This window comes from Leptidea sinapis, chromosome Z (genome assembly GCF_905404315.1).
Source record: "Leptidea sinapis chromosome Z, ilLepSina1.1, whole genome shotgun sequence".
Taxonomy (NCBI): domain Eukaryota; kingdom Metazoa; phylum Arthropoda; class Insecta; order Lepidoptera; family Pieridae; genus Leptidea; species Leptidea sinapis.
Window position 1 is genome coordinate 23,581,860 of NC_066312.1, and position 21,788 is coordinate 23,603,647.

Genomic DNA, 21,788 nt, shown 5'->3' on the forward strand with positions numbered 1-21,788 from the left:
CCACAATTATAAGCCACGAAACTACCCTCGACTTTCACACAGTTTGAAGGTGGATTTCAAAAGAGCAATGTGTTGTTGCTTTGATGCTAAGAATCAGAAAAAAACGACGTCAACATAAAATTTGCAAATATTGGGTCAATCCAAGCCATAGGTTAGAGGTTTCTTTCATAAGAAATATAAAATTTTAAGAGACCACCCCGATAATCTTTTTAATTACTATCCTATGTCAGTACCCAGCTTTGATAAAATTTTGCACACAGTGCTACCATACATTACCTTCATGGTTATGATACCTTCATACCAGTGGGAGGCTCCTTTGCACAGGATGCCGGCTAGATTATGGGTACCACAACGGCGTCTATTTCTGCCGTGAAGCAGTAATGTGTAAACATTACTGTGTTTCGGTCTTCTTCTTCGCGACGGTCGCTACTAGGCAAAAAATCGCCCGCGGTTAACGCATAGTGCGTATAGGTATATCCATTAAGTTCTACGTATTACAAACTTTGTGGCAGTTTTATTTCGTAAAAAATTTGTTACATTTCACGGTTTTACAATCAGTCGCGGGAAAAACCCGCAAGTGCAGCCGCTTGTATTCGTTTTCTTGTTTCATAAATTCACACGGTTAAAAACTGCTGCGGCTTAATATTACGGTAGTTCGGCCAGGCCTAAATAATGTAATTTGTAAGTTATAAATGATCAATTCTACATAAATCAGCTGGACCTTTTTCATGTGATTGAGATATTTTTCTAATAAGTTTTTCAAAAACAAAACCGATGTTATTACAAAATGTTTAATCGAATTGCATAATGTTATGTTGCAACTATGGTTAATAAATATATTTATAATTTTATTTGGTCATACTGCATGTTGTCCTGTATGTATACAATATATTGTATGAACCTCATAACACAAGGTTATGCCATTTTATCTCATCGTTGGGGGTACTTACTACATTAACCATCCCTAATCAAAAGTAAAATGTTTCAGGAACAAGTCAAAGATGAATCTGATGATGATGTTGGAAATTCCTATCTAGATATTGATTTTGGATTAGATTTTCAACAAACGGGGGATCAAGAAACTCATGGTTAGTACTTTATGTGAAATTGTATATCTATCAATAAAATCATGAAGTGCCTGTTCAAATTCAAATACAAATGTTTATTCTGTTAAGAAAGCAACAAAAATTGTACAAAAATTATTATACATAATTTTTGGCGAAATGTTGTCTTAAATTCAAAATAAAATATCGATTATTGATCAAGAGGATTTGGTATTTCTATGTTCATCTTCGTTTTAATGTAAGGGCATTGAATAATCAAAAAAGTTGTTGTTTGAGTCAGTGCTGATAGATCAAGGGTATGTTCCGATATGCACTGCGAGCCCTGCACAGTGCTATCACTGTAGAAAAACTCGTTCCGTTATGAACTGCCAGTATACTACCGCAGTACCCTAGGTAAATATATGACGTCATAAATCGCCGCCATATTCTACTGTGAGCACTGGCGTTTTCGAGGTAAGGTCTTCGCAGTACTTTGATCACGTGATCACTCAAAACCACTTGAGTGCCTAACGTTTTATAAACATTACCTACAATTTAATCCCAAATATTTTTAATCTGAAAGAACTCCAACAACAGTTTTTTTAATGAACTATAAAACTTAAATACACTCATTTGAATGCTGCGTCAAAAAATGCGGCTGACAGTGTACGGGATTGCGTTCCGTTTTAAATAGTAACCAATATAACTGGCTATAAAGGAACGGCTTCACAGTATACTAAATTGACGTCACACTGTACAGTGGTCGCAGTGCATATAAAGGCAAATAGCAACGCGATCTGACAGACACCATTGATATATTCAAGTCATGTTTCGAAATGAGCAAAATCTGTGTTTGTTACCCAGTCCCAGCTAGGTGATATGAGGGACTATGATAAAACAGAAGCATAAATTATTTTTATTTTCGTCGCTTATGTGGAGCATGTATGGTGGACAGCGGGCCCGTCGGATTATCCAATCATGTACAGAATAACTCGATTAATAGCGATCAAATATCGATTGGGATTCCTTTTGGAGGTACTTTGAAAAAAGATAAGAATTTAACAAATACAACAAGTGCGATATAACAGTGATCTATTCTTCGTGAAAACCTGAATTAAACAATGCATATAAAGGATGGCTATCGGGGGAAAACAATAAGAAGCCTGTAAATTATCCCTATTTGGGAACGAGGGGTTTGTCTACTAATTAATGTGCTTACATCTACCGAGGAAAAATTTGCAGTTAATTGAATAGTTATTTGAATTATTTATTAGTCTTGTTTTAGAAAACAAGTTATCAATATTGTTGTTGATAATTTATGTGAACATATCACATGTAATTCTGGTGGTTGGTATAATGGTTGGTGGAATAAATAATACGCTATCGCCGAAAGGAAATCATATTTAGACGTTTTATCAACTTCGTAAATGGAACGCTACAAACAATGTGAGCGTCGGTCGTAATAATTTAATAATTGATAGCAATAATACAGCATTATTTAATATTGTTAGATTTCATTGCAAGAGTATAATATGCGAAATGTATGATAGTCCGGGAGAGTGCGTTATCGAACTATTGCCCGAGTCTGGTGAGTGCTGTTAACTTTTATAACGAATTTTAAATAAAGTTATTGACAAATTTAGATTAACGAGAAAGAAAGTATGTGTAAAACAAAATATTATAGAAATTTGCCACAGTCAAGTTTAGTAATTTGGGTTTTATAAATTATTTGTTTGTTTTTATTAGCAAAAGGTCGAGATATAGATTAGATATTAATTAAAAATCAATTAACAAAATCAACCAAAATACCTTAGGTAAAAAAAATCACAGGGAGAATTTTAGTATGCAATATTTTATTTAGTTATTTCTAGTGTATAAAATGTCCTAAGGTGTGCTAGCTTTTCCAGTCTCTTTGGAATACTAATCAAATTATAAATAAAATATTGAAAGATTGCGTTCCATTCTTCCTGAAATGCGTTTTTAAGGTCTCATACTAGCGGGGGCAGGATCTGTTTCCTAAATTTGTCTCCCGAGGTTATCCGAGACATACTCTTTGAAGATTAATCGTACGTGCATGTTGAATATCTCCTATTAAAAGGGCTAATAGTGTTACAATTTCTTCTAAAATGTTATTAGTTTCGTATGTACGTAGCCGTACACATATTGTCTACGGTTCCGAACTTCATCAGTGTGTCCAAAACTAAAACAGAGTAGGGTCACTACCGATACTTCGATTAAATTTCGTTCGTTTGCGAAGCTTCTTCTGGAAGAAAGAGAGACTCCCTCCTGGGCGGACGAGATTTTAATAACACATATATTTACATTTATAATACATTCATGTATTATAAATTGGTGCCGATATGTTCCTAAGATTTGTCCTTTAACCAATTCGACACGTGTTTCGCTTCTACTCGAGGCATCTTCAGGAGACATTGACTCACCGAATTCTTAAACGTCTGACTGACTATATAGTCGACTCGTGGAATAGGTATATGAAAAGCGCGCATAGAGAGGCTAAACATAACTTTGAAAAACGGATGTGATATGGTGAAATGCAGACGAGTAAACGAATGTTAAAGTCGCGATTTAGATGGTCTCAGAATAACAGTGAATGAATAAAAATAAATATCTTGCCATCGCACCATTAACAACAGCTTAAATGGCAAGGTCGGTTTACCCGTGACTATCGTCAATGGAACAATAAACATAGCAACAGTCTACTATTGTTACTTATTTTCAAACAGCTGCAATGACTTCGACATGAAGTAATGTCACAGGTGCTTCATGGCTTAGTAACTCAATCTTGAATTAACCCACTAATGAATTCCCAAAGTAATGGTGCATAAACAGAAAAGCATGACTTTAAAACCTTCATTAAAATCAAAATACTTTTGTATTTGATTTTATCATAAAAATCTTAATATATTTTCAGAAAAAGTAAACCCTGCGCCAGGCATATTGAAAGAGGAAGGCATGCTCATCGAAGTTGAAGAAAAAGATGATGATTCAACAAGATGGATTACTGTTGGCAAGTACCTATTTTTAGTAAATAATGATCACTTTTTGAAAGGGGATATGTTATGTGATATCCTCAAGTATAGGTGAATTGGTTTTTAACTATGAAGGAGATTCGTAAGAAATATAAAATATGATGAAAACGTTCAAAAACTAAAATTTGTGTACTAAGATGGAAAATTATTGAATTTATTGAAATATCTTTGAACACCAGAGACCATTTGCAATTGAAGCCGAGTCCCGTAGCACAATTCAAACCATAAACTAGAATACTAGCATAACAACAACACGACATGTGTTAGTGAGGTGTGTAGTATTTTGATTTTAGACAATATCTATGATAAATATTAAAAACGCCGTCGTATTCAAGTATACAATATTTTATTTTTTAAACATATTTTTTTTATTAATATAATCTCCAACGATTTTCATAAAATTAAGTATGCAGGGGATTTCGGGGGTGATAAATCGATCTAGCTAGGTTTCAATTTAAAAAAAATGGTTTTATTCATGTTTGAATGAGAAACAGCTACAATAACATTAGAATACAAGGGTAAATTTCGCAACTATATACAAGACTATTATAGCTCAGATGGGACATTGGGTGATCCGGAAAGCAGAAGACCCCGGTTCGAATCCAGATATCCTATTATTTTTTTTTTGTTCAAGTTTTGTACATTTTTAAAAATCCGAGCAAGGCTCGGTCGTCCGGATATTCAAATTTAATACAAAGTATATACAAGACTATTATAGCTCAGATGGGACATTGGGTGATCCGGAAAGCAGAAGACCCCGGTTCGAATCCAGATATCCTATTATTTTTTTTTTGTTCAAGTTTTATACATTTTTAAAAATCCGAGCAAGGCTCGGTCGTCCGGATATTAAAATTTAATACAAAGTATTTTAGTGAATATGTTCTACGAAAATAAGCACCATGATAGCAGTACAGAAGAATCAGCACTTACCTGTGAAATGTCTCATTTGGATTGTTGCTGTAGCAAACAACACACTTTTACACAGAACACTACTCAGTTACATTTTATAATTAACATCCGTTAAATGGACACTAAATAGTTTCAAAATGGTTTCATCGGTTTCATCTATTCCGTCGCTTTCTCACACCTAGGTTTTTATGTAAGGATAGCTATCTCACTTTCACACACGGTTCGTCCTTTAACGGTAGTATACTAAGTTTATGGGTTATAACACTAGTACTGCTACCCAACAGGATCATTGATAAAACAAATAATTGTATTTATTAAATATATTTATCAATAATATAATAAAACGATCGGCGACTTGCTGTTTTGTAAAATTAAGGAAACATCTAAGCTATATTATTGAATGTTTCGGCACATGTATTTTTGGCATTCTCTCTGTAATATTTGCTTAAAAAACCTAACCTAAAGTAAATTACAATTTTAGGTGAGAATTTAAGGGACACTAATGCTACTTACTGCCCCTTATGCAACACCAGCTACAGCGACACTGCTGGGCTGACGGCCCATATGTGGAACCGACACGCGGATATCATGGGACCGAAAAAAAGAGGAAGACCAAAGCGGCTTGGCACTACGGTCAGTTACCCAGTACTCAATTACTTATTGTCATTTCTTCTCTGTCAGATTGGATCTTTCTTGTATATTTCCGATTGTACTGTAGCGTATTTCGTACCTTATGCAAGCTCTGTTTAGTTTTTTTTATAGAAGAGGACAAATGGGATGGAATATACGAATAATCTTACGATGTTCACCGCAATCACCGCGGCATCGCTTGTAACACCAAAGGAATCACAAGAGCGTTGTAGATCTTATTAAATATAAATCGTCATGGGAGGCAACGTCCAAAAAAATAAGACAAATTCCCGCTGAGATTTTTGCAACTGTTCTCAGTTCGGAGGCATTTCATTAATTGAATTTCTTAATTTGTAACGAATGTTTTAATGATATTCGTTCTAATGACATTATGTCTACATTTTTGCCCAATATATACTTTAAATTATTAAAACTTTCTCTTTGCTCGGCTTTACTCACGATTTATCGGTCTAGGTACCGACTAGTTTCGGACCATTCGGAGGTCCTTTATCAGGGTGAGTGTAGTGGGTTCGCGATAACGTTCCGTCTCTTACTGTGGACTTGTGCTTATGGTGCGCGGCTGGACAAGGCGGAGGGCGTGTGGTGCGCCGGTGGTGATGACGAGCACGTTATCACTGACACTATGTCACTATTAGTATCCATGGGCGCACAAAATGTACTCACAATGTCCACTACGTGATCATAGGCAATATGGGTCTTATTGAGAGTTGCGTTTAACAACACGGGTTTCCAAGTAGGCGGCAGAGCCCACGGCTTGTATCTATTAAAATGAGGTCACCGTTTGATTTCTATGGCTTCCAGCAGCTTGAGAGACACAAGTTCTTGTCGCGGGCCAATACTTTCACCTAATCGAACCTAATATAATATGTAGTGTCGGAGTTTAGAGCATGCTCTGCCACTGTCCAGGTGTTGCTTTCCAACACTTTCCGCACGTGTGTCAATTCTGACTCAATTAACGGATGCGGATTTAAGAACCTTAAATCCGCAAAACACAGCATTGTTGAATGGCTAAGTAGATTTTGTGTAGTTACGGTCATGTAAAAAAAAACAATCTAGAACATGTGCCCTAAACTATTGCCCTATCTAATATATAAAATTCTTGTGTCCCGGTGTTTGTTACTAAACTCCTACGAAATGGCTGAACCGATTTGTATGAAATTTTGTGTGCATATCGGGTAGGTCTGAGAATTGGCCAACATTTGTTTTTCATACCCCTAAATGATAAGGACCCCAAATATATTTTTTTATCTTAATTTTTGTTATGATTCAGCATTGAAAAATACATAAAACTTAAAATTTTTCGTCCTTCTACGAACTTCAACTATTTTTGTAGCGCGATTTTTGTATTATTCTGTTCCTTGCAGAAATCCACTATACTAGGGTTGCCAGATGGCAATCGAATACATTAATTGTAGTACCATTTATTTGGTTTTTCTGAGAATCGGTTGCATCTATTTTTTATACCCCAAAAATTTTAATTAATTAATTGATTTTTTTAATTACTTTATATGGTAATACAACTTACACCCAAAAATTAAAATAACATATTTTAAATATCTTTACTAGGTACTTCACTAGTACAAGAAGATGCATGTAGGTGTAATGTGGACAAACTTGCTCGAGTGCTAGTGGATTATTTTGTGTGTGACTGTACACAAGTCCAAACACACCCTCAATCATTCGCCCTGGGGGCCTACTCCTAAAATCGATATTCGATAAATCGTGGCATTAGTCGCGTCGAATCCTACTCTTAGTTAAATCGTAATCTATGTCGAAACGATGATTGAACCAACGAAACATTATTCGATATTATCGGTCCTAACCCTACTCTTAGTTGAAAATGTCAGAGACGAATATTCGAATTTCACAAACTTTTACGATAATCTCAACGACACCTTCTAGGCTGTCGATGCTATTATCGTTTCAAGTTGTATAGATATATTTGCCATACAATATACATACTTAATAAACATTACTAAAATAATAGTATGTGATTTACTATTCTACAGGATTTTTTTACTACCAAGTAATTTAAGTAATTTTGTTGATCGCTTATGCGTAGAAATTAAAGCAAATGGCCGCCTGAGAAATAGGAAGTCGACGAGAAGGGTTGGGTTTAATTTTTTTTACATTTTATTATCCGCAAATTTTGTTTTATTTATTCAATTTTAAATGGTCATATTATATTCATTACATATTTTTTTAATATTTACATTTTATGTAAATGATACTAAATTGGTGGTGCAGAGTCTAGCATGGTCCTTAGCGTCTAAGCTATGTTTTGACTTTTGACACTTAACAGCGACATAGCACAGATAATATTTAGTTTTTATAGGTTTGCGCATAATTCATTCACTCTAACATCGTAAAAACTCAAAATATTAGTTTATGGTTACGATGTTGTTACGATAAACGATACGAGAGCTGCACTAAAAGTATCGGGAATGGAATATTTTCACTGTTCCTGTCATCTTTCAAATCTTTTTAATTGGTTTTAAAAATCAAATACCATTTATTTATTTGAAAAAAGATTCTCGGTCTTGTCACAAGGTCTTTTCAAACTTGTTTAGTCGTTGAGAAAATGGAATTGACTCTAGAAAATTCTAGAGCGATGATTTATTATGACTTTGGAAGTGGTTTAATATAAAAACAGTGTGTTGACCGGATGATTTCTGCATTTGGTGATGACGCCCCATCCAAATGATCCCCGTCAAGGTCGTGCAAAAACTGCAGTCACCAAAGAAAACGTTGATGCTGTGCGTAAGCTGATTGAGGAAGATTGACATGTGACATACCGCGAAATTCAGGCAACTTTAGACATTGGCATGAGTCTCACACCGCGCACAGAACAAAAGAGTTTTTAGAGAAAGGAAACATAGAATTATTTTTAGACCATCTGCCGTACAGCCCCGACCTAAGCCCTAATAATTTATATACTTTCCCTAAAATAAAGAATAAATTGCGTGGTCAGAGATTTTCATCACCTGAAGAAGCTGTGGACGCCTACAAAACGGCCACTTTGGAGACCCCAACTTCCGAATGGAATGTTTGCTTTAATGATTGGTTCCATCGTATGGAAAAATGTGTCAAATTTCGCGTAGAATACTTCGAAAAGCAATAAATACATTTTTAAATAGTAATGTTGTGTCACTTCCTTGATTCCCGAAATTTTCAGTGCCGCTCTCGTATGGAATACGAACATTTGTTAGAGTAGGGTAAGTGCGATATATTCGGAGTATTGTCGTATCGTTCCGAATATATCGTTGTCGATTTTGCAAGTAGACCTGGGTGGGATCATCCTTTTTAGTTGGCGCGAATTATAGCTACTTTAAATATATGTATTACAGGCGATACTAAACAAGTTGTCGGAGAATGGCGTGCATGTGAAATGGGTGACGGATGTGAAATTCGCGTGCAGTTTCTGCAGTGAGGAGAGATCTTCGAAAGACGACCTTGACACGCACGTGCTAGAACATAAAGGTGATTAATTATACCTATCCCACAACCATAATTGCTAAGGAGTTTGTTAAACTTAGCTTACGGTACGACTTATAAATACTGCTCAAGTGCGAAGTAGATTTGTACACAAAGGTTTTGTATATCATCCAAAACACATCACTGCATTTTTTAAGGAATTTTGTTGAGCGGCCATATTGTTTTTTTTTTTTATTTTATGGAAAAGGAGGATGAACGAGCGTAGGGGTTATCTGGTGTTAAGCGATCACCTCTTCATTCTCTTGCAACACCAGAGGAATCACAAAAGCGTTGCCGGCCTTTAAGGAAGGTGTACGCGCTTTTTTTGAAGGTACCCATGTCGTATCGTCCCGGAAACACCGCACAAGGAAGCTCATTCCACAGCTTTGTAGTACGTGGAAGAAAGCTTCTTGAATACGGTACTGTGGAGGATTGCCACACATCCAGATGGTGGGGATGATATCCTAATTTTTGTTTTTTTTTTTTACTTGTTGCTATACTGGTGTAACACATTGAAAATTTACTGAGATAAGATGACTTTCGGACTCATGCGGTTTTTGAGATAAATACCGCTGAAACGCATACTTCGTTAATTAAACTTTATTTAAATATAATAAAACATACTAGGCTTTAACTCAGCGCTAATGAGTCGCAATATTTAATTTAAATCACTGAATCTAATCTAAATGCTTGGAAAATGTATAGAAATCGTTATAAGAACAAAGAAGAAACTCTAAGGCTTTTTTATTCTACTATAGCTGTATTATATAACAAATTGGTTTGAGAGGCACTGCATCCGATACATTAATCGTATTCAAAGTTAAAAAGTGTTTTACATAACAAATACTTCGTAAAAAATTATAAAAAGTAATCTGTATAATTATAATTTATCGTATATTGGTTGCATCAACCAATCTTTGTAATTGGGTTACTGTAGGGTACCCTCGCGTACCCCTGACAACCGGACTTGGACAATATACGTAGTTGATTGGCAGGCAAATAACAAAAAAGGAGAGTAATATAAATGAAAAGATCTCTTAACATTTTTTGGGTAAGGTCAATCAATCATTCACCTGTTAGTTAGTGATCATTACATTTATGCTGTGTTATCATTACATCAACTTTGAAAGCACAGCAGAAATTCTGACCTTAAAGTTGTATGTGCACGCAGTTTTAAACGCCTATACCGTGTCAATCTGGAAACACCGAAAGTAATTCTGCCCACAAAACCATATTTGAGATTTTATAGCAATTGGTGGTAAGTTTGCAATAAAATATTACAGGGATTTTTTTATGATGCTCTCGTACACTGACATAATAATTATCCGACGCTCTGAGTTAGTCAAAAAATATTCCCATAGTTACTAGTATATAGTGCAGTGACAATTATATTCATGTAAGAATGAAGACATAACCTGAGAGTTGAACATACTAGATTTTATGACGATACGTCACTCGAACGGTTAGTTCAGTTGGAAGAGCACTCCCACGAAACGCTGGAGGTCGTGGGCTCGAGATCCGCATCTTTCATAAAATTTTGTTTTCAAATTTTATTTGTGTATTTATCCTAGAAGCGAGGGATAACACTTTAAAAACATAACAAATTGTTCATGTAAATTGACACATTCAATACACAACAACAGGTTACTGCGGTAATGAAGATTTAAGATTAGATTTTACTCGTTATGTTGGGTAATTTTTATTTTATTTTAACGTATTGTATTTTCGTATTACAGAGATGAAGTTGATAAAGTGTACGCTTTGTAAGAAGGTGTTTGCGAAGCTGGAGGACTTGGACAAACACAAATGTTCGGATGTAAGCGCTAATGCTAACGCCGATAATCAACAGGTAATGTTCTAGTGCAATAGTAGTTATATGTTAAACTCTTTATACTGTTCTCTACTACTCTTTTTAATCCTTACTTCTATTAAACATTATTTAAAAAGTTTATGTAATTCATCAATCAATTGATAATTAATGCTGTTGCGTTGCCGAGCGAATATATCATATAATTTATTTACACATAAAGATACATTGTACTGGTAAAGACCAGGTTATAAGGGCTACCAAACAATGACTGTCTCCTTTTTTACAATAACTAAATTATTCAAATACTCCATAGTTTTATATTTTGTACCATCCTCTTCTTGAGTGAACCCGACTCGCATATTATGATCGTTTTGATAATATTGCTGAACTACGCTGAGCTCACGTTGGTTTTACATCATTTAATAAGGTTTCGGTGATCATGTTTTTATTATAAATATTAAAGTGATACACGAACAGACCGTAACGTGCAAAATGAACTAACGTATCATCTTTTTGCGAACGGTAGTTTGCTGCACCGCCGGAATTTATTTTTAACCGACTTCAAAAAGTATATCATGTTATCATTTCGATCAGTATTTTTTTTATGTATGTACACCTGAGACTTTTTATGTATTACTCTGAGATTTATGATCCGACTTACGTAGTTCTTCTTGTTTGATGCGAAATAGATGCCATTTGGTCCCATAAAATTTTTGCACAGTTTGGCCCAGTCGTTTTCATTTTATGAACATTTATATGAAAATTCTCGTCTACCTGAATGACATAATTGTTTCCAGTGTTCGGCCTTTTTTTTTTGGGTTTTCATTCAGGTTGATTATATATTATTATTAACTAACAATAAAACGTAAAAATAAAACTCTACGTTTAAAAAAACTGACTTCAAAAACTGAAAAGTATCAAATTACTAAAAATTTAATTTAATACACCTCTTATGCCAACCTTTACCTTTAATATTAAAAAAATACTATTATTTGTATGTGCTACATATTGATAGCTTTGAAGTCGGTGCCGAGCCAAATGTAATAAAGGTGCCTACTACACTCGTCACGCGTGACTTTGAGCGGGATAGCTTCGTCTAGAACAAAACAACCCAAGCGAACAGACACGCGTGGCCAGACCACCTATATAATTACAGCTTGGCACTGACTTAAAACCTATCAATAGGTAGCAAATATAAATAATAGTATTTTATTAATATTAAAGGTAAAGGTTTGCATAAGAGGTGTATTAAATTAAATTTAAATGTCTTTCTGAACGTAGATTGTTTTTTGATTGAAGCAACTGTTATCAATTATTTTTTGTCAAAAAATTTTGTATAAATGTATACAGTTATAAATGTGCGTTTTTGTATTACAGCCTGTTGTATTGCAAGTGAATCGCGGGCTGATTATAGCAAACAGTTATTTGTTATTTTTATTAAATAATATTGTTTAAGTGTACGTTTTTGTATTACAATCTGTTGTATTGCAAGCGAATCGCAGGCTGATTATAGCAACAGTTCTTTATAGATTTTATTGAATAATATTGTGTAAGTGTATAGTTATAAATGTAGGTCTTTGTATTACAGTCTGTTGTATTGCTAGCGAATCGCGGGCTGATCATAACAACTGTATTTATTATTTTTATTAAATAATATTGTATAAGTGTATAGTGATAAATGTACGTTTTTGTTGTACAACCTGTTGTATTGCAAGCGAATCGCGGGCTGATTATAGCAACAGTTCTTTATAGATTTTATTGAATTATATTGTGTAAGTGTATAGTTATAAATGTAGGTCTTTGTATTACAGTCTGTTGTATTGCTAGCGAATCGCGGGCTGATCATAACAACTGTATTTATTATTTTTATTAAATAATATTGTATAAGTGTATAGTGATAAATGTACGTTTTTGTTGTACAACCTGTTGTATTGAAGCGAATCGCGGGCTGATTATAGCAACAGTTCTTTATAGATTTTATTGAATTATATTGTGTAAGTGTATAGTTATAAATGTAGGTCTTTGTATTACAGTCTGTTGTATTGCTAGCGAATCGCGGGCTGATTATAACAACTGTATTTATTGTTTTTTTTTAAACTAGCTGAGCCAGAAAACTTTGTTATTCCATATAATAAATAAAAAAATTAATAATTAAAATTTTTGGGGTATTAAAAATAGATGACGACCGATTCTCGGACCTCCCAAATATATCGTATATAAAATTTATCATACAACAATAATCATTATATTCGATTGCCATCTTGCAACTATTGCGTATCAGTGGATGAAATAGAGTAATATTAAAATCGCGTTACAAAAAGAATTGTTGATCGTAGACGGGTGATACTTTGAATTTGTATGTATTTTTTTAATTCTGAATCACCATAAATTAAAAAAAGAATAGGGTTGGGTGACCCTTATCATTTAGGGATATGAAAAATAGATGTTGGCCGACTCACAGAGATACCTTATATACACACAACTTTTTAAACAAATTGGTGTAGCCGTTTAGGAGGACTTTGGTAACAATCACTGGGACACGTCAATTTTTACTTATATACTTAACCTGTAATTAATTTTAATACCTTTTTACTTTATTAAGTTTCTCTTTTTTGTGATTATTTATTTTTAATATAAGTTCTTTACGCCTGAAACACAGGTTTACCTAGTTCAGGCACAGTGTTAACTAGCTTTTAAATAAGACTTGTATTATTATTCTTATTTTGTAACTCAATAAATTCTTAATAAATAAAAATTTAAAATTGTATTGAAAATTTCAAAGGCGTATGTAGCGTAGTCCGATACGAACATACTGCACCCGTCACTGCGGCATTAAAGTTGGAATAAAATATTTAAAAAAATATATACATATATAACATTGTATAAGTGTATAGTTATAAATATAGGTCTTTGTATTACAGTCTGTTGTATTGCTAGCGAATCGCGGGCTGATCATAACAACTGTATTTATTGTTTTTATTAAATAATATTGTATAAGTTTATAGTTATAAATGTAAGTTTTGGTCTTACAGTCTGTTGTATTGTAAGCGAATTGCGGGCTGATTATTACAACAGTTATATTTTGTTGTTTTTATTAAATAATATTGTATAAATGTAAGGATTTATGTCACAGTCTGCCTTATTGCATGCGAAACGCGCGCTGTTTATAACAACAGTTAATTATTGTTGCTATTAAATAATATTGTATAAGTTTATAGTTATAAATGTACGTTTTTGTATCACAGTCTGCCTTATTGCAAGCGAAACGCGCGCTGTTTTTAACAACAGCTATTTATTGATTTTATTAAATAATATTGTATAAATGTAAAATTTTATTTTACAGTCTGCCTTATTGCAAGCGAATCGCGCGCTGTTTATAACAACATTTATTGTTTTTATTAAATAACATTGTATAAGTTTATAGTTATAAATGTACGTTTTTGTATTACAGTCTGTTGTATTGCAAGCGAATCGCGGGCTGATACGGCAACGGTTATTTATAGTTTTTATTGAATAATATTGTCACGATGATCTGCTACCTGTAAGACCTGCAAAGTGATTATTGACCATGAGATAACCCTTACGTTTGTCCTCCTCTTTCACGAAATGGAGATGGTGCTATGAGAACACAACTTCGTATAAAATATAGAACTAATATTTTTATGATGTTTGCTTATAGCTATTTTATATTTTGTGAAGCCAGCTAAGATTATTTATATTAGTTTCATTATGTCTTAGTATTTAGACTTACATTTTCGCGAATGTGTTGTGTTTTTAGTATCAAGCAATTGTTATTGATTATGAATTAAAACGTCTTATTATTTTATAATAATTCTCCATATTATTAAAATGATATAATTCGTGATTGGTTTATATTAATTTGAAATTTGAATGTTTGTTTGGTAGCCATTTCAGTCTTGGGTACTAAAATCTTTTACAAGGTGTCAAAATAATAAAATAACTAGTGGGAGGGTCTTTTGTACAGGATGCCGAAGCAAGTGAAATTACTGGACAAACGAGACTTAATATCTTATGTCACAAGGAAACGAGCGCAATCGTAGTGCACGTCAGAATTTTGGGTTTTTTCAAAATCCTGAGCGGCACTGCATTGTAATAGGCAGGGCGTTTCAATTATTATCACCAGAACGTCCTACTCGTCTCGTCCTTTATTGTCATAAAAATCCATAATTATGTTCTAAGTTTTCTTGATTATTAATTCTGCACACGAGATCTTCGTGCCAGAATTCGGCGAATCATAATCTCCTGTGGGTGCATCGTGTTGAGGCGATACACTAGAAATTAATTCTCAAGAAAAACTCAGAACATTTGGATATTGATAATTTATCTTATTTGGATGGATTGGGTCTTATTACGAAACCCGGTAGCGATTCTCATCAATTAAAACTATCAGTAATATATTTAAAAAAAAATTAGACAAAAAACTTTTAAGTTTTACAATTTCGTTTTAAGAAAATTTATTGAAGTAGGCGTTAGTTTGCGGAAATCCATAAGTATCGAAATGTTTTAAGTTTTCTTTAGTGTTAATTCCACCAATATTTTTCTATAAACAATTTGACACGTGTTTCGCCTCTACACGAGGCATCCGCAGGACATGTCGAGCTTCGATTCCGGCCATGTTGGTGAACATCGTCTTGCTCTTTTGTTGCAGGAGGAAGGAGCCTCATCGACAGGCACTATGTGTGAACAAGTCCCACTCGCTGACGTCATCGCACGCCTACCCGACAATGTGAGACACTTCTGATTTTATAGTCACTCACACATGCACACAAAAACACACGACATGCTTATAATCTTTTAAGTACTATCACCTGTGTATCTCCGAACGGGTAGACAGAGATGCAATACACCCAAATGCAATAAACCGTGTTACTAGGGGTGACTGTTGTCCATACTCTGTATTGAAACTAATAACCAACTTACCCAAATAAAATATCTCAATATCACCTTACAAAAGCACCGTAGATCGCACTTACGCATTGATACCAGGGCTGAGTGGAATTTGGAGTATTGAGGTATTTACCTCGTTTTAAAGGTCAGGAGCCATATTTACCTCGTTTCAGGGGTCAGTCACGGGGCAATTGAAGTTATTAAGGAGTAGTTGCCAGATAATATACTCCTTTTGTATTTTACTGAATGAACTTATGTTGCTACTTCAATATCTGGAAATTCAGGAATCTTTAAACCATGGTAAGTTTAAAAGAAATAGTGTCGTGATCTGTTTTATCAATCAATCTACGAGATCGAGGTATTATGTATGATTATGACCGATTACTTCTTACTATATAATATTTATTTTGGAAATAGGCTATTTTTCAATTGTTTAAATTATATTCTAAAATAATCGTAAAGATTACCATACCGTAATTAAAGTAAAGATTAACCGTTATTAGAATACCATCTGGTATTTTTATTTCTTAATTCCACTCTATGCTAAAAAAATATTTTAAATTTCAATCACATATAGTCGCGCCATAAAGGGATCCGCCACGATCGTGACGTCATAATAACTTAAACAAATAAACGTCAAATATGAGGTGCGACCTTACTGATTTTTCTATAAATAAAAATGAATTTTCATAGTCCGTATCATTGATCTGTTGCTAAAATCAATATGTTTCTGCTGTAGTGACGTCACAAAATGGTGGTCGGCGTTTTCAGTCACGTGACATACAGATATATAACTATGATTTTAATTTTGAAAAATATAAATTACTCTCATGTTTTTATAATAAATTAGTATTGAATTCGTATTTTTAATAGCATAAACATTATAAATAACATACTTTCATAATTTAATTTTAATATATGAAACCGACATATTACGACTGATTCGGGTCGATTTATGGACTAGTTAGAATTTGCTTTTTAAATAATCTTAAATTAGAGATCGAATATTGTAAGGCTGCGTCGTGTACCGCGTCGTCTCCATCCCTCAAATATGTGCGAAGGGAACGATGGCTGGTCCATGCTCTCATGGTCAACTCGTGAACGGGTGCTGCTTGTGGTGCCAGAGCGACCTGTTATCGTTGCTAAATCATTGTATTTGTCGGATGCAATTACAAATTATGACCATCATGTTAACGAAGCATCCTTTCACAAACAATGAATTCAAGCGCTCTCAAGGTTGATGCATCCCATATACGATAATTTATATTTATACAGTTTATTCTTTATTACTTTTTATGCAATAATTTTTATATATTACTTAAACACGATTCATATATTGGGTGCAGCACTTTATAAACCAATTTATTATGTATATTACAGCCATTGTAAAATAATCTATTTGATGGAAAAAAGTGGCCGTTGGATTTCTTATAAGTTCTCATGAGCTCAACTTCTTCCGAACACAGTTTAAGCCTAATTTAATGAAGTTTATTTGACTTTGAACATTAGGAGTGCGTGTCGGAGATATGTCTGTGCGAGAGCTGCGGGTGCGTGTGCGTGGGACAGGAGGAGCTCAACAGACACCGGGATGAGGATCACCCTGAGTTGTCGCCTCGGTGCCAGCTCTGTGATAAGGTGAGTATGTCTACTTCATAAATTATATTATCTTTCCGACACGCTAATAAGGGCTATTTATTTGGACATGACCTAACACCAAACCTAGCATTGTGCTAAACACTACAAAATCATGCTCACAATCTGAATATCTATCGGTTTTCAGAAAAAAATCGTCCACGTACAATAAATCTGTGAAATTTAGTTTTTAGGGGTAATTTAAAAAAAGGTAGTTGTACGTTTTGTTGGCATATTAACAGTAAATAGTCGACTTTTTGGTTATGCTAATGGGTTTGCATAATATTACAGGACTGGCATTAGTATAGTAAACATTGTGTAAAAAAGAGTATTTTAGCATACCTACTCTATAAGTGATATAGATTGTGAAATACACCTACATGAAATTAAGTAACATACTTTATTTTAGAGTACGGCTGACAACTCTAGTGTACGGTCGTATTTGTGTAGGTATTCTCGTCGGTAAAGACGGCAGCACGACACCGCACCTCGTGCAAGAGCCGCGAGCGCAAGTTCCCGTGCGAATCTTGCGGAGCCCGTTTCGCGCACGAGATGTCGCTGAACAAGCACATACTGCGTGCACACCGCGGTCAAACCGTGCGCGTGCGCTTCGACGAGGAGCGCGTAGCGGCCGCGCACTGTTGCGATATCTGCTCTGTCAAGTTTAGCAGGTCAGCCATGCTACTAATAATTAATATGATCATCAGCCGGAAGACGTCCACTGCTGGATAAAGGCCTCCCCCAAAGATCTCCACGACGATCGGTCCTGCGCTGCCCTCATCCAACATGTTCCGGGGATCTTGACCAGATCGTCGTTTCATCTTGTGGGGGGTATATAACACTGCGTCTTCTGGTACGTGGTCGCCATTCAAGAAGTTTACTGCTCCACCATCTGTCCGTCGAACTATGTGCCCTGCCCACTACCACTTCAGTTTCGGTAAATTGAATATACATGCACACAAGCCTACGCAAGTATTCAATTATTATTATTTTAAGCTTTATTTATTCCAGCTCAACTAAGCAATATAATTTTCACTAATTTTTTTTTAATGTTTCCTCCACCTTTTTCCATTTCTCTCTGTTTGCCGCTATCGGAAATCACTGGACGGAATCCAGCGAATTCCGGCGACTGTTACGAGATTTTCTGCCAACTTTTATTTTAGGTTTAGGCTGCCAATTCAACGTTAAATGCTGTTGGATTGCATCTTTATTTCTTTACGCATGTCTTCGTTTTTTACCTTATGTCATTTCTTCTTTTATTTTCAATATAAGTACTTGTTCCTTGTTGATATGATCTAATTTTGTTTTTGAATTCGTTTGCAAACAAGAGTAGACAAGCGTAGTACCTATGCTTGTTTGCATTCAGTATGCTAAACATGGGATGTTTTAGCTTTTTGAGTTTAAATGCATTTTGAATAAGTTATGTATACGTTTGACGTTAAGTCTTGCTGCTACCTTGTTTATACTTACCACTTTACCTCGGAAAGTGTCTCCTTAAAGATATGACTACAGGGCCCAAAGTGTTGCACTTATTACGTGCTAATATGTGGGCAGAAATGTTTCAAACGAAGCCATTTCTAACCTGTTCCTCATTTGTTTTTTGTTTGACTAGAAATTTTTGGCAATATCTTATAACATTAGCTTTAAGTGATGATTTTCCGTTTGAATTCCTTAGGAAGGATCTGCTGGCACGTCATGCGAACGTACACAGGCCGAGTGACAAGGTATTCGAGTGCGACACATGTAAGAAGAAGTTTCACAGAAGAAGCAATCTCAGGTGCGTGACATCACACATTATACTGTGTATAGAATTTGGTACACTTGACGGCAAGTGAACAATGCCTTTGATGGGTGCAGCTTGTGGTGGCTGGACTATTCCGTCATCGTGACATTTGCTTTATTTGGTTAGTTTAAGTTTATAATTTATATACTCGAAGCTTGTGTTGTGCATCAGTTAAACCATTGAAACGCACCGCGGTAGCACTGGTTCGAGTCTCGCCCGCCAAGTCGCCAAGTACCAATGTGGTTTTCGGTATTTGTACTTTTTCGTTATTCCTCTGGTATTACAAGATGGCCGCAGTAATCGCATACTATCAAGTGATCCGTTTGACCTGTTCGTTCAAAAAATATTTTTGATAGAAATATTTTCAAGTAAATTGACATGTTTGAGTAATGTTTTTCCGTCACACTTTATGGATTGTGCTTAGTAAATTTTGTAAAACGATGAAGCTGTAGGTGTCAACGAGTTTCTTTTTACTTCTTCTCACTTAAGCTCCATCGAAGTGGTGGTGGTTTCTTTTATTGACGTAAGGAAACAAATGGGTTTTAATTTAGAAATATATCTACTTGCAGCCTGTAGATTACAGGTTCGACACAGCAGAGTTCATTTGTTATTCAAATATTCTCAAAACTTACACGTCTACTCCGTGATTTTCTGCCAACTTTCGTAAATTGTAAACGGCCGATATTGCGATAGCAATTTTAGTTATTTGAGAAAAGCATCGATATGTAATTATTAGCTTAGTTGCTTATATATGTTGTTATAAGTACTATACATAGGCTGCACTAAAAGTATCGGGAATGGAATATTTCCACTGTTCCCGACATATTAAAATCTTTTTAATTGAATACTCCTTGGTTTTGAAAATTGAATATATCGCCAAATTTCGCGGAGAATACTTCGAAAAGCAATAAATACATTTTTAAATAGTAATGTTGTGTCACTTCCTTGATTCCCGAAATTTTCAGTGCTGCCCTCGTATAATCGCCGAAAAGCTTGCCGCCTCAACGTAAAATTCAATTCATCAAGCTATTTAATAAAAACAACAACGTCTCGCGTGTACTAGAGACATACAGAAACATTTTTTTCAAATCCACAACTACAACATGATGATAAAAAAATATTAATTATTATTTGTAGAAAATAAAACAGTCGGACCTTTTGTGTCCTAGCAGTGTGATGTTTACAATAATAACAGGGGCGATAGCGTGACCGCACGTTCACGGGCCATATGGCTCGTATATAAACGTTCTGTAACCACCATTAGAAAATTAAAAATCCATCAATGATAAACAGTAGTTCCAAGTTTTTTTTTTTTTGAAAATAAGGGCGAGACGAGCAGGACGTTCAACTGATGGTAATTGATACGCCGAAACCATTACAATGCAGTGCCGTTCAGGATTCTTGAAAAAACTGTTTCACGCCAGGAATAGGCGCCGTTGTGGTACCCATAATCTAGCCGGCTTCCTGTGCAAAGGAGAAGATGGAGGTATGGTTGGTGTAACAGTGGAGAGCATTGCTTCCATTAATATACAGTCGCGTGTTTCAGGCAGCATATGCGAGTGCACGAGGGGAAAACAAGTGCCTGCCTGTGCCTGTACTGTGGCCGAGGATTCTCAAACTCCTCCAATCTGATCGTGCACATGCGCAGACACACTGGCGAGAAACCATACAAGTGCGACTTTTGTGGGAAAGGTGAATATTTATATGTTAATATTACACATAATTCCCGTAGATCGTTTATACGTCTAGATAGACTATGACAGCTGTAAAAACGTCGAAAAAAATAAGAAAATAAGAGTCGAGAAGAATAAAGAGTTTAGAACTAACCTCTATTTTGAGCAATTCACGCACACTAACACAAAGTGTCATAGGAATCGCGAGTGTAAGACGTTGCCTGTCACGCACTGGCCTGTTTTTATCGATTATCTAACAGTAAGAAACTCTATCTAGACGTATAAATTATCTAAGCCCATAATAATTGAAGTTTTATATTAGGTAGGTTATTTTTTATGAAAGAGGAGCAAACGAAGAACAGGCTCAAGTGTTGGGTAGTGGTGGGACAACAGCCCATGGACATCTCCAACAACTGGTGTCAGGTGGGCTTAAGAGATGTGTTGCCGGCCTATAAGTTGGGAGTTACTGAAAGCTAGTAGGTCCCTTAGTCATATCGATTAATTGATGACTTGTAGAGATTTCGAAACATCGAGTAAACATTCGACAAATGTAATATTAGTTTGTTCAAAATTTTAAATCTACTCAAGTTCTGTAACAACCGTTTTAAATTTTTTACACAACATTGTATTAATATACGGTCTTGAAATTACGACTGATATAAATAATAGTTATTAACTATTATTTATTTTTCAATGTTTTAGTTAAACTTTTTACATTGAATGAAGGGATTTTAATATTTGCGCCATCTTTTCGTAAATAAAAATATTTCTTCATCATTACATCAGTACGTTCCATGATTAATAAGATAATTCATAATTACTGAAATGCTGCTAGATGGCGTGGAATAAAAATTC

General features: G+C 34.9%; 1 protein-coding gene across 2 annotated transcripts in view; it reads left to right on the top strand.

Moving 5' to 3' along the window:
- The window catches only part of LOC126978703 (zinc finger protein 883-like), a 32,122-nt gene that overhangs the window by 2,105 nt on the left and 8,229 nt on the right, over nt 1-21,788 (top strand). For both annotated transcript variants that reach the window (XM_050827720.1, XM_050827721.1), the window contains exons 4-13: nt 989-1,088; nt 3,976-4,071; nt 5,484-5,635; nt 9,001-9,133; nt 10,864-10,976; nt 15,607-15,684; nt 17,355-17,480; nt 17,928-18,148; nt 19,153-19,254; nt 20,807-20,952. In XM_050827720.1, the coding sequence (XP_050683677.1) occupies nt 989-1,088; nt 3,976-4,071; nt 5,484-5,635; nt 9,001-9,133; nt 10,864-10,976; nt 15,607-15,684; nt 17,355-17,480; nt 17,928-18,148; nt 19,153-19,254; nt 20,807-20,952 (1,267 nt within the window). The remainder of the gene's footprint in view (nt 1-988; nt 1,089-3,975; nt 4,072-5,483; nt 5,636-9,000; nt 9,134-10,863; nt 10,977-15,606; nt 15,685-17,354; nt 17,481-17,927; nt 18,149-19,152; nt 19,255-20,806; nt 20,953-21,788) is intronic.